The sequence below is a fragment of the Amphiura filiformis genome, chromosome 15 (assembly GCF_039555335.1).
Source record: "Amphiura filiformis chromosome 15, Afil_fr2py, whole genome shotgun sequence".
Classification (NCBI taxonomy): Eukaryota; Metazoa; Echinodermata; class Ophiuroidea; order Amphilepidida; family Amphiuridae; genus Amphiura; species Amphiura filiformis.
The window spans coordinates 62345712-62359550 of NC_092642.1; the positions used below are offsets into that span (position 1 = coordinate 62345712).

The 13839-nt window shown below is 36.6% G+C and overlaps 1 protein-coding gene across 1 annotated transcript; it reads right to left on the bottom strand.

Annotated features, from left to right (window-relative positions):
* Window positions 1–7227: 7227 nt before the first annotated feature.
* On the bottom strand, window positions 7228–11959 carry LOC140172023 (lactadherin-like). The gene is made up of 5 exons (XM_072195370.1): window positions 11602–11959; window positions 11122–11450; window positions 10544–10745; window positions 7907–8187; window positions 7228–7389 (listed from the first exon to the last, which is right to left on the bottom strand). The coding sequence occupies exons 1-5, from the start codon at window positions 11957–11959 to the stop codon at window positions 7228–7230; spliced, it is 1332 nt and encodes a 443-aa protein (XP_072051471.1).
* Window positions 11960–13839: the final 1880 nt, after the last annotated feature.

Below are 13839 nucleotides of genomic sequence, written 5' to 3' on the forward strand. Positions count from 1 at the left end.
AGCTAAACACGAATCAATATGTTGTCTATTAGGCAGCATTTTGAGACCTTGACCCTCAAACAGACCCCCGAAATGATCGTATAGGGGATACAAATTAGTTTTATTCCAATAACACTTTCACATTATTCGACTGGCCCCACGGATAGTAAAAATCCCTTGAACTTGAGGTACAATTTGCATTTTATTACATCCCTGTACAAAAGTCAAATTAAGCTGTTGAGCTTCATAACTTGGTAATTATTATTATATGTCGTATGCGCACATAATGTTTCATTTTTGTGATCCTGACAAATAATTTGATATGTTCTTTAGCGAATTTGGAACATGTTTAATTTTTGCCCTCTATATGATCATGTAGGAGTATTTTGGGTGGCATTTTTAGGGTCACGGAGTTCCAATACAGCTTAGCAGATAAAATAGTTTAATTCAGCATTCCCGAATGAACAAAAATAATTTGGTTGCCAGCTTTTACGAGAACTTGCCGCTTGACGATTAAATAAGCATACATATTTCCAAACTAGAACCAGTGTAGAATAATGTTATTGTTGTGGTATATTTATATTGTTTAAGCGAAATAAAATATAAGGCTTTTAAAAAAGCTTCAGAGTTTTAAATGTTTCATGAGAAACCGTTTCCAGAAAAGAATATATCGATTCAATTCAATTCAATTTTATCATAAAATGACAAATTGCATAATATATTACAATATGATATAAACAAATATTGCAAAAGCACATTTCATTTGTCATTTACCCATGTGCATGATTTTTCTCAAGAGATAACGCCTCAAGAACCTCAAGACCTTTGGAAATATAAATGCAATTTTTTGCTTCCATGTTGATATTTATATAATATTGAATGGCTTTGAGTGTGATACAAGAATATATGTTTCTATCGAGTGCAATATATTCTTGTATCACACGAAAATAAGCCATTTAATATTATTATTATTAAATATATCAGGCTTTCTCTCCGCGGTAAGTGAAAATGTAAGCTTACCTAGCCACCGGGCCTAACCAATGCGTAGCCCTTGTAATTAATGTAAGCTTACCTTTTGACCTTGTTTTTTGCTCTTTCCTTCCCCAAAGACAAATTCAAAAAATATACAGGTTTATTTGTAGACGGGGATTATATTTGCTAAGTAATTCATCATCCAGAATTGCTGCAAAATAAGTTTTTAGTTTTACTTGTAACTGAGGATAACACTGCGCCCAAAATGTTAATTCGGGTGTAATCCTTCCTGATTGTGATGCCTTTCAGATTTGTCTCTCATCTGTGAAACATAAATTGGGCGACTTGTCAAAGTCATCCTTTTCCTTAATTATGACAAAATCGAGACGCCTAGCCACTTAACAGTCCTCATCGACAGATTGCTATGGATACGCAATAACCAAAGCAATACCAAACTCTTACAACTCAATTAAAACATGCACTAAGATTCAAGATGAATTAACAATAAATATATGACTTCCATACAATCATCTACACTTCATAGCATTCTTATACTTAGTGGAAATGTCATTAAGTAATTAGGTCTACTTCTGCATACATTAAAGGCAAGTACCTTAACCATTATGCCACTCTCTCTTTAAGCTAAACACGAATCAATATGTTGTCTATTAGGCAGCATTTTGAGACCTTGACCCTCAAAAAGTCCCCCGAAATGATCGTATAGGGGATAAAAATTAGTTTTATTCCAATAACACTTTCAAATTATTCGCCTGGCCCCACGGATAGTAAAAATCCCTTGAACTTGAGGTACAATTTGCATTTTATTACATCCCTGTACAAAAGTCAAATTAAGCTGTTGAGCTTCATAACTTGGTAATTATTATTATATGTCGTATGCGCACATAATGTTTCATTTTTGTGATCCTGACAAATAATTTGATATGTTCTTTAGCGAATTTGGAACATGTTTAATTTTTGCCCTCTATATGATCATGTAGGAGTATTTTGGGTGGCATTTTTAGGGTCACGGAGTTCCAATACAGCTTAGCAGATAAAATAGTTTAATTCAGCATTCCCGAATGAACAAAAATAATTTGGTTGCCAGCTTTTACGAGAACTTGCCGCTTGACGATTAAATAAGCATACATATTTCCAAACTAGAACCAGTGTAGAATAATGTTATTGTTGTGGTATATTTATATTGTTTAAGCGAAATAAAATATAAGGCTTTTAAAAAAGCTTCAGAGTTTTAAATGTTTCATGAGAAACCGTTTCCAGAAAAGAATATATCGATTCAATTCAATTCAATTTTATCATAAAATGACAAATTGCATAATATATTACAATATGATATAAACAAATATTGCAAAAGCACATTTCATTTGTCATTTACCCATGTGCATGATTTTTCTCAAGAGATAACGCCTCAAGAACCTCAAGACCTTTGGAAATATAAATGCAATTTTTTGCTTCCATGTTGATATTTATATAATATTGAATGGCTTTGAGTGTGATACAAGAATATATATGTTTCTATCGAGTGCAATATATTCTTGTATCACACGAAAATAAGCCATTTAATATTATTATTATTAAATATATCAGGCTTGCTCTCCGCGGTAAGTGAAAATGTAAGCTTACCTAGCCACCGGGCCTAACCAATGCGTAGCCCTTGTAATTAATGTAAGCTTACCTTTTGACCTTGTTTTCTGCTCTTTCCTTCCCCAAAGACAAATTCAAAAAATATACAGGTTTATTTGTAGACGTGGATTATATTTGCTAAGTAATTCATCATCCAGAATTGCTGCAAATTAAGTTTTTAGTTTTACTTGTTTATAAAATCTCCTGTGAGCCGGTAAGACCTTACGGTGGCCTGTTGTTGTGTTGTTGTATTGTGATGCATGTTGGTGCTGTCAGGTGCCGCGACCATGGTGACGCGCGATGGCGTACGCGATACGCGTATGGACGATGCACAATATTATTTTTGAATCGCACAATATCATTTTTAATATTGTTCACATCGGGGTACTCTTGTTGGATAATAACAAATACGTGTTTTTATTATATCGATAAAAAGCCTTAAATGAAAATAATAATAATAAATATCATACTTTGCTAAATGGATCAAACTGTAAAACCGGACAAATTGTGGCGCCTGTCATTCTACTCGCCTCAAAGCACAAACCACTGAAAGAAAGGTTTTATTCCATGCATCCAAACCATTCATTCATTCTCTCACAATCTCACCCAAACAGAAAAAAACCCACCAAAAAACAAACACGAGCTCAAATGCAGACTAGCCTTACATACATAAACACATACACCCTCACACACAATTATAAAGTAGTCACCAACACAACGCTCACCGTCACATGTTTATAAGTTAGTAAGTTAAGTAAGTTCCAGCAATAGCTTATGTACATATTTAATTGATTAAAGTTGACAGCTAGGAACATGTGACAAACCTCAAATTAATGTATGTGGGGTAATCCGGGTATGTACAGGTTGGGGGTGTGTTTGGTGTGAGTGTGCGATTGTGGTGTGGGGTGTGACGTATGGAGTAGTGGGGAATGTGTGTGCGGGGTGTTGTATAGGGGTTTCATACACTCTTATATCAAAGCAGCCAATCAGAAAAGCTGTTAGAAAAGTACGAAACATGCATTGATTGTGTATATTGTGCACTCCGCGTACTACGCCCAGTGTTTCTCGCGCGTTCACGTCGCGTAGGATTGATTCATTTTTCGGGCGGGTTGAGGCATTTAGATTTGGTTCTGTTTTCCAACATTTTTAGTGATAATTTGTTATATAAAAAAAGTAAAAATCACGTGTTTTTTCTTCTCGTGTATGAAATAGATTAATAAACTTGTATTACTTATTGCTCGAGAAATTAGACAAAATAATGCTCTTGTGCTGATGTTGATGCGTCTAATGCACTCCCCCCTTCGGGGCTCGTGCATTAGACGCATCAACATCAGCACGCGTGCATTATTTTGTCTAATTTCTCTCCCAATAAGTAATACGCGTTCATTAACCTATAATTCTATGTAACAATGTGTACGGTGTTATTATAAACTTATTTTTGTGCGGACATCCAACGACATGAAAACGTCTGTTCTTGTTTTCCTTTGCCTACTGCATAGTATTACGAGATTTTTGAACTGATGTTCGCACACACATTTGGGGTAGGTTTGTGAGTATAGGAGTTGATGGGGGGAGGGTGCGTATGTGAGTGTCCATGCGTATAATGTTGATGTGAATGCCCAGATGAAACATTATATCACTGGAAACATAATCTGTTCAAAAAAGTTGTTATAAACGCTATATCAGTGATCCTAGCGAAAGTGTAACTTGTAGGATTGGCTTAACAGTGACAGATACGTCAATCAAATTGTTATTAGGTATTTTGGTCTTGGCTAAAAAGAAGAGGGCGAGATGACCGAGTGGTTAAGGCGTTGCGCTGCCGGCCGGGAGATACGATCGACGAGGGTTCGAGCCTTGGGCTTGCCTTAGGTGAAAATTCTCTTCCCTCCCAAAAAGTTCCTATATGGTCGGGAATCCTTCAATTAAGTTCAGTAGTTTAATTTCAGAATTTAATTGAAGAATTTCTTCTCGCCCCATACACCGCCTAGCACGTGCAGATATAGGTAGTGTATGTGCTTCGTCCGTGATTCGGAAGTCATGTAAAGCCTTTGGTCCCGTGTTCAGGAGGATTCATCCCTGTGCACGTAAAAGTGTCGGAGCTATTCGAAAAGAGTAGGGGGATCATCCCCGGTTCTGATATCTGCACTCAACCCTCTAGGTTTAAGAGGACAAGATGGGCGCGATACAACTGTACATAGGTTGTCTACCCATAAAATCCTGTAGAATGTAGAAAAGAAAATTGCGGGGTTGATAATTATTTCTAAGCTCCATTCAATTGCATGTAGCTCCGTACGGACTAACTCCCCAAACGCTGACCAAAATTTAACATTTTACTTTTATAATCATTTGCAGGGAATGTTATGGACACGTTCTCTTTACCAAATTGCCAAAATCAGATTCTTTTGATGATTTTTATGTTTAGCAGCTTTAGCTTTAGCTAATCACTGATAGACAATATAAGTTACTCTTTTCACTGGTCACCTTGACAATGCCTAATTAACTCTATGCTTCTCGAAATCACCACAAACCACATCCAGAACAAAATCTCTGAACTGTAAAACGCTTGATCCCCATACAAGCTCTATCTTGATTTTACCAAAATAATATTCCTTTTACTCATGTTTATCCAAATAGTAGAAGTACTTTGAAATGACAAAGTGCTGCTTCCTGTAAAACCGCCATCGAGAAATATTCTATATTTGTGTCAAGACTATACAATTTTTACCTAGGACTTCCCCCTTTTCCAAACATTAGCCACGGTTGTTTGATGGCATGTAAAACTGAGTAATTTTTAAGAAAAGTTGAACAAAGATGTCGCTATTTATCTTGTTTGCATCTTTGTTACCTATATGATATGATGATGGTGAAATAAAACTTGAACTTGAACTTGTTTGCATCTTTACAAAGGGTATAAAAACTTGTAAAATGGTATTAGAACATCAGCAAACAGACGACAAGTCAGATGACAAGAAAATTTTCAAAAAAAAATTGATCATGAAATGTAAGGTATAACTCATATTATTTGGCTAATTTAAATTTAAAATATATGTACATAGCGCCCTCAAGTTGCACACACATGTACAGTTTATTATAGCCTAGAATTAAAATTACCTCAAAAAGCAGAAAGAGATGAATAATTTGATATAGAAACAAAATCTATGTTAAATTTTTTTTTAAATTGCTACAAAATATTTATGTATATGTGACGTGTCATGTCAAAAGGAGACACTTTTGGGCAGGTTATCAATTTTGAGGTTTTTACATATCTTAAATATAGAGATATTTTGCTCCACAGCGCCATTTTCCCCAATGAAATCAGACATTCCTTAGCGAAGATATTGAGTTCGTAAGTTATGGTATTATGAAATTGGAAATTGAGATATCGGCCTTTAAAAATATTATTGACAATGTTGAGAGTAGGAGTTACCTGGCAAAATGTCTCAAAAATACAAGATGCCAGTTATATTCCGGTCTGCAACTATCAGACAATATTTTAAACATTAATAACATCACAAATTCGCAACAAACCCAAATTGTGAAAAAATCACCCCGGGTAGATTTTTGGCTATTTCTCCATTTACGATTTGACATGACACGTCCCATATACAGTTTATTCGTGTGATAGCTGTTGGTATTATTCAGGTCTAGATTATTGAACATTATAATAATGTTTTGTTAGAAAAATTAATAAATGATCACATCAAACAACCGTGTAGCCAAGTATTATCTATGCCCGTGCAACGGAGCATAGATATTGTATTTGTTGTGTTTAGTCTTCTGGTTCTCCTCCTAGAGGTCATACCTGGTATAATGGTGGTCCATGACCTCAAGTTGTAACCTATGGTAGCCACGACCCCAGAGGTCTAAGCTCATAGTCTAAATGAACGAATATGTGTACCACTTTAAATACAAGAATTCTCTTTTCATCATCACCATTCTACATAACGCAATAGGAGATGCGTGTATTCCTATGTACTTTAAATCCGGCCACAATCAATATTGATAAAATTCCCTGAAAAGGAAATGGTGTGGGCGGCATGGAGTATACAAGATTCCTTTGTGTTAACCGCTGAAAGGGACACCTCGTTTTGGGCTTATTTGTTAAATAATATTTTGTATGGAACATATTAATTGCATTATTTCTCAAGCGTTTACACAGCAAATGCAATTAAAGGGGTATTCCTTGATTTTTAATTAAGTTTTTTTATATTTTAGTCTGTATACTGATAGCCCCTTTAGCATTAAGCATATTACGGGGTGTCAGGATGGATTAAGGGGGTTAATCGCTTAAAGGGACACTTCGTTTTGGGCTTAAAGGGGTAATCAACAAATTATACGCAGATTTACATAGATTTACTAGATAAACAGCGTGTCCCGTGGGTAGTTTGTCAACTTCAAACAAACAAATCATCTCCAAAATAAGGCCTTATCAATAGAAAAATATAGTCTTTTAAATTCTGTCTGCAATTATACATATGAATCAACCTCCGTTTACGCGCTAATAATAAACCAATCACCGGCTATGGGGAGTTTGACGGACAGAATCGTCAGATGCGAACGTATATCTTCCTCCTCACTATATCCCTCTCATAAGTGTATCGTGGCAAACACAGTCACACTAATGTTAGAAAGAAATTAAGGCGAAGAGTTATTATGACAAGGTCCTAGTATTTCCATTCTCACTCTGCATAAACCATTATGACAATCATTGGGTATAACTTTAATGTAGCCGGATTCCAGTGGCTCCTCAAAGATAATAGTGACGGGTGTATACCAATCAAAGTTAGCTGCATAACCCTGCAACAAAACAAATGATTTCACATTGTTTGTTAGGTTTAGTGAAATAGTGATCGTGCTTGGAAAAAGTTATAAATTTTGATGGTGGTATCAAAGGGACACATTCCGCCACAAAATCTTACTTATTACCTGACTCTGACTTATGTAAATCTGCGTATAATTTGTTTATTTGTTTTAGAATTGAAGAGCTTATTTCCAAACCGTGTTAAGTCCACAACCATATGTTTCCCAATTACTTGTGTGATACAATCACAATCACTTTGACAAGTTTGATATTAGCAACAATGAGTTGTACCATCAACAGGCCATTAGTTACCCCAACCATGCTGGTTAACAATATGCAGACTATTGTTCTCATTTGGGAATCAAAGGCCTCACACAGTATTGTTACTGTGCATTCAGCCACTCTTTGCTTTGTAGTGGTGCATCCAACTGAAATTGTAATACCTGTAGCATCACAACTCATTGTGGACTTAACATGGTTTGGTAATAAGCTCATCAATTGATGAAAGCTTACTTGTGGCTGAATGGCCATCGGGGAAGCATTATCCACCTCAATGGTACAGTGTTTCACCCAAGAAGAGCTACCATTAGCTACTCTATTGCCTTGCATGATGATGCCAAAGATGTTGACCCTTTTGTTAAAATTGATTTGTATCCAAGGACTTGGACTAAGATAGGCAAACCAATGACTACTATGATGAAGCCTTGAATTATTTCGGTAGTTAGCGTTAGTAGATACGAAAATTTGACTTTCTTTAATCCCGCCATTCTCCATACCAAGTGGTTTTAAACAACCTGTAAGATTTAAAAGTATCGATTCAGATATTTAAACTGTTTTCATCCCCTTCTTGGCAGAGCACTAAAAATGTTTAAAATACTATAAATTATTCTATTCTAATTCAAAATCTAAAAGAATGCAATAATTTAAAGGCATTGTAGAAACAAGGGAAGAGGCTTACGCATCATACAGTGGAACTTGGAAACATTCAAACATTAGCCTTTTTGAAGCATGACGTACACAATAGGAGGGCAGTATTCAATATGGGTAAAACCCGTCAAAATCAAAAGCCTTTAACCAATTTGTGCAGCGCCATCCTATTGTGTCCGTCATAACTCTAAAAGGCTAATTACAAACTAGCGCACGAGATCAAATTAATGATGCTAAATCGTTATTCTTAATATTTATATCAATGTACAGGGGAAAGAAGAATTACACATCGCAAACAAACATAATTAAACATTAGGCTGGCGGGTAAGCATTATTAATTAATGATCTCGTACACTGGTATATATAATGTGTTACCCTGACTGCCCATATCCATAAATACCAGACTTGAGTTATGTTTATTAGGGACAGTCTGTGTGTGTAGCTCAGGGGTTAGAGCGCTGGCCCGACAAGTGAGAGGTCTGGGTGTTCAGGTCCCCGCACAGGCAGGTATGTCCGGAGTTTTTACTATGGTATATCTGCCTGTGCATGTCATGTTTCCATTTGTAAATTCATGTTTAATTATGCTAGTGTGCAATGCGTAATCCCATGTACATTGTAGAATTGTAGAATGCTTATTCAAGAGACAAATACGTCCTTAACAATAACAACTATAGAACAGTAGATGGCTAAAATATTATGGCTCATTCGGAAAGATGTTTATATTTCAGCGTATTACAGAGAACATTAACCGTCAAATTTATATCAATTCAATTCAAAAATTCGTTCAGCTGATAAGATTATTTAACTATTTCTTCTTATTCATATACATGTATAACTCGGTCAACATAATATGTCTCCAATTGTTCAACTCCACGCGTTACAGACCAAAGTGCACATTTCCGGGCGTTTTTCCATCATGAGGATATTATTATACAATACTAATGTTCCATATTTGGTACAATCCTGGAATGAATATATGATCTAATTGTAGCACCACGTGTCACATGTCTGACCACTTATCGATAAGACAGGGAGTCTAATACGTGCATACGTGTCCATGGAGGGTGAAAGTGGGGTTTGCTTACTTGCGACCACTCAAACACACCTTTGGGATGCGCGACAATAATCGTTTCAATGGGTACCAATTTCGGAGTAGGCACATATAATAACTTTTGATAACTTATTCATAACCGCATGAATATAAGCGAAGCATGTGATCCAATCAAAAGAAATCTATTTCCTGACCGCACACTTATTACGCGGTCATTTAAAACTCACAATGTCTCCTGCAACACGGTGTTCGTCACAGATACGCGCTACAATGACTTCTGCACGCGCGTGCATGTATACGCTAAGCGTTATGGCAACGCACATATTTAGCCGCTAAAACACTAGAGGTAATGCAAACTCAATTTAATTGGGACTTAACTAAACGTAGCACAGCGTCTACAGCAGGTAAATAATAATTTTTTTTCTGCAATGAATCACGTGGAATTGTAATAACACCATCATGTAACACTATAAAAATAAGCTGAGCTATAGGCCTATTACTCCATTGGAGAGCGACGGGCGATTGGTATTTCACCAATAAGGTAGCACGCTTTTCCGAACGCAAGAAAAGGGGTCATATCTGATTGGCTAGAAACCAATCGCTAGATCGCAGAGTCATGTAGTACAAACTCAGATGTTGAGATGTATTCAATTCCATTTAAATCAATATTCTATTATTGACGCAGATAAAGGAAGTTATATAGTGTTTCACTATGCTTCAATGTACTTAAGAATTGACAACCTTGTATATTCGATAGCCAGAGAAACAGTTGAATATACACATTATTATCGGTCGATTTAAAAACGTTTCGGTGGAATTGCAGTTAAATATATGTGTTAAAAGAATATGATAATCGTATCTTAGTTAATTGAACTTCCAGTGAGTTAATTGAAAACAAAACAACCAAAAAAAAGACAACAAATCGAATTTTCTTGTGTTAGCAGATGTGTCATTTCAGCTAATGAATGGAAACTCTGCGGTATCTCATATCGTTCAAATGATGTGCTTAGCCTGACTCGCTCGGCCTGTCTCGAACAAAATCGCCATACGTAGCTGTTGAAGTACTAGTGGATTCGCCGTACTATCACGGCAATTTTTGACCCGAAGATATAGGGAGGATGACGCTGTGCGTCGCAAATGTGAATTTCTGGCTGATTTCATGTATCACTTACTACATGCTTGAGTATTCTCGCATCCCAGTATTTCCATTTTTAGAGCACAGTCTGAGATCTGTGTCTGAATCTGATTACCAATAGTCAGATCCTTTGTTATTTCCAAACAATCTCGTGGTTGTAGACGTATAACACTCGTAACTACTGGACTGCCAAACATGAGCGTCGAGTGTGCTTCAGGATCGTCAGTCCAGGCAGATTCCTATAGTGAGTAAATGTATTAAGAGCGCATTTTCTTAGTAGGTAACTATATTAAATTTTATCTGAAAGGGCCCAATTCTGGTGGACAGTACAATCATTTGAATATCCTATATATATAATGAAAAGTAAAACTATGTTGATGTTTTCTCTATTAACCAATCACCAAGAATAATTATATCGGTAATTCTTCCAATAATTACATTAGTTGCTGTCTCCTCTTGTTTACAGCGCACTATGCTGAAAAGCATCATTTTGACGATATCGAAGCCTAGCCTACTATATTTTATATTCATAACTTGGGAATTTTAAATTCAATTTGATTCCCGGAGGAGTGAACCTCAGGTAAAAACAAATTATTGGTTCCCACACAAACTTACCAGACTAGCATTGATGTTCTCGAAGTTGTGTCCATTAACCTGCACTTTGATAAAGTCGTGACGTGTCCAGTGTTGCTTAAATCCTTGTATTATGATCCCTGACACTATCTTCCCTAAACCAACATACACCTGTACCCAAGGGCTGGGATCATCATTACGAGGCACCCAATAGAGAAAATGATCTAGTCTAGCTCTTTGTGCGCTATCATGCTGTTTATTAACACCTCCGGAGTAGGCGATTCTATAAGTTCCACGAGATGAAACCACGATTCTTCTGTCAGTGATATTGTGGCTTTCCATTCCAAGCGCGCGCGTGGTTGTACATGATTCTAGCAGAAGGAAACAAACAATAACTTTATAAAACGGAGGTTATAGATGGACCGCATGTATGTCTGCAATTTATGTAGAATCGAAAGTCAAAAGAGGTCATCTGTGTACATCGTTTATTAGAGTAATGTATAGATTTGTTTCTTTTCTCACCTCCGATCTGCTCACATCTAGTATGTTGTATTGTAGCAGTCACTTCTTCAGTTATCGTTAAGTCAGATTTCTCGAGTGTGTACATAGTGGTAGTCTTACTCCGGCTCGTTGCGGTCATGGTGGTAGTCTTAGGGCTATTTTCTGTCATGGTGGTAGTCTTTGGGCTAGTTGCGGTCTTGGTGGTAATCTTAGGGCTAGTTTCTGTCATGGTGGTAGTCTTAGGGCTAGTTGCGGTCATGGTGGTAGTCTTAGGGCTAGTTGTGGTCATGGTGGTAGTCTTAGGGCTAGTTGTGGTCATGGTGGCAGTCTTAGGGCTTGTTGCGGTCATTGTGGTAGTTTTAGGGTTAGTTGCGGCCATGGTGGCAGTCTTTGGGCTAGTTGTGGTTTTAGTGATAATCTTAGAGCTAGTTACATCTGAAAATAGATATATATATATTATACGACAATGATTAGAATGTGAACAAATATCGTTGTATTTCCGCGTACTGTCGAATGTCAGATATAAAGTATAGACCATCACCAACAGGCGGTATCAAAATGATTGGTACCAAATAAACACAGCCAAATTAAAAAGTCGCCACTAGTTCCATCTCTATTTATGAGTCTGATGAGTTTATGGCAAAATAATTTATACAATAATTTTCTATACACTTTCCTTCGAAGGTTGATACCAAATTTGATATCAAAAGTTTAATCATCGTGAGCATAGGAACCAATGTTTGGAAATTCTTGCAATTTTAAAAATGACAAATTACGAATTGACCACGCAAAAGTCAATGCATGGTATCAGCTTATTATGTGGCCCGAACCTACCCGTACAGGAATCATTGTACACTTGCTGCGCACAATTAATCAGCGGGGTATTTGATTGCATTTTGACATGCATGGGTAAAACTTTAATGACAATGAAATTAGGCCTCTCAAATGCGTGTAGATGTGTAGATGTTGATTAACCTGCCGGCCTATTTAGGCGACGTAATTCGTGGCACTCACGCTAGCTGCGTGATACAACTCCCTATGTCATTTTTAAAATGGCACGAATTTCCAAACAACGGTTCCTATGCTCACGATGATTAATCTTTTGATATCAAATTTGGTATCAACCTTCGACGGAAAGTGTATAAACTCATCAGACTCTGATTAAATGGGGATGGAACTAGTGGCGACTTTTTAATTTGGCTGTGTTTAGCTTTGGTGGTTATTGAAAAGGCTGCTTCTTCCAAATGCAACATAGGACCTTCATGAAATTACCAAAATTGTATTCTACAAATCATATACTTTGAAAACTTGCTTGATTTATTGTTTTTAATAAGTTATGTACGTTTATAAAAGTGTTGTTTTTTTAGTCCTCTTTGCAATATACCTCAAGAACCACATGACCTATAAAAGTTTATCTGTGATATTTGAATTATTCTACACACTCGCTATGAAATGATCAATGCAATGTTTGCCAACGCTCACTACCATTCGCACGATGCTGTGAACTACCAAATCGCAATAGTTTAAAATAGTTGCTAACCTTAATCAACAACTTATGCGGATTCTATGTTGCATTTTGATGTGGCAGTCACTAGAACTGAAGGGTACCAACCATTTTGTACAGCCTATATTACCCGTGCCTTACGTGATACGTCTTAATATATATATACAGCGACCGCGACGAAAACGGTTTTGCATGGCAACATTACAACAATGTCGCCCTCTACAGACGGTATAAAACAAAGGGATTATTGATACTATCTCGATTCGTCCGTATGCAATAACCACAATGCATAATCTACGATATAACCAGGCGGATGATAGGGCGAATGGCGAAACGACATAACATTATATTTGTCAACATATTACCAAACAAGGCATACTGCAGTTACTGTCCGTTTTCCAATACACAATACACAGTGCTCTCACCATTGACGCGCGACCTTTACAAATAATGTATGTTAGAAGTATAGGCATTTGCCTAGTTAGCATCTCTGTGTGAAAAATAACCGGCCAATATTTAAAGTATTCTCCAAACATCCAGCAAATATATTTCTCTAACATGACCTAAAATTACAGCTAGGTTAGATGTTTAGAAATATTCGCACTTTGGTAAAATATGAGTGAGGGAAAGGCATAGCTAGCCAACTCCCCGTGTTAATTGAATGGAGATTTGACCGAAAATATTGGTAACGGACCGCTCACTTCTGAAGGATGCCACAAAAAAACCTAGCTAATTTAGATGTTTGGAAGTATTCG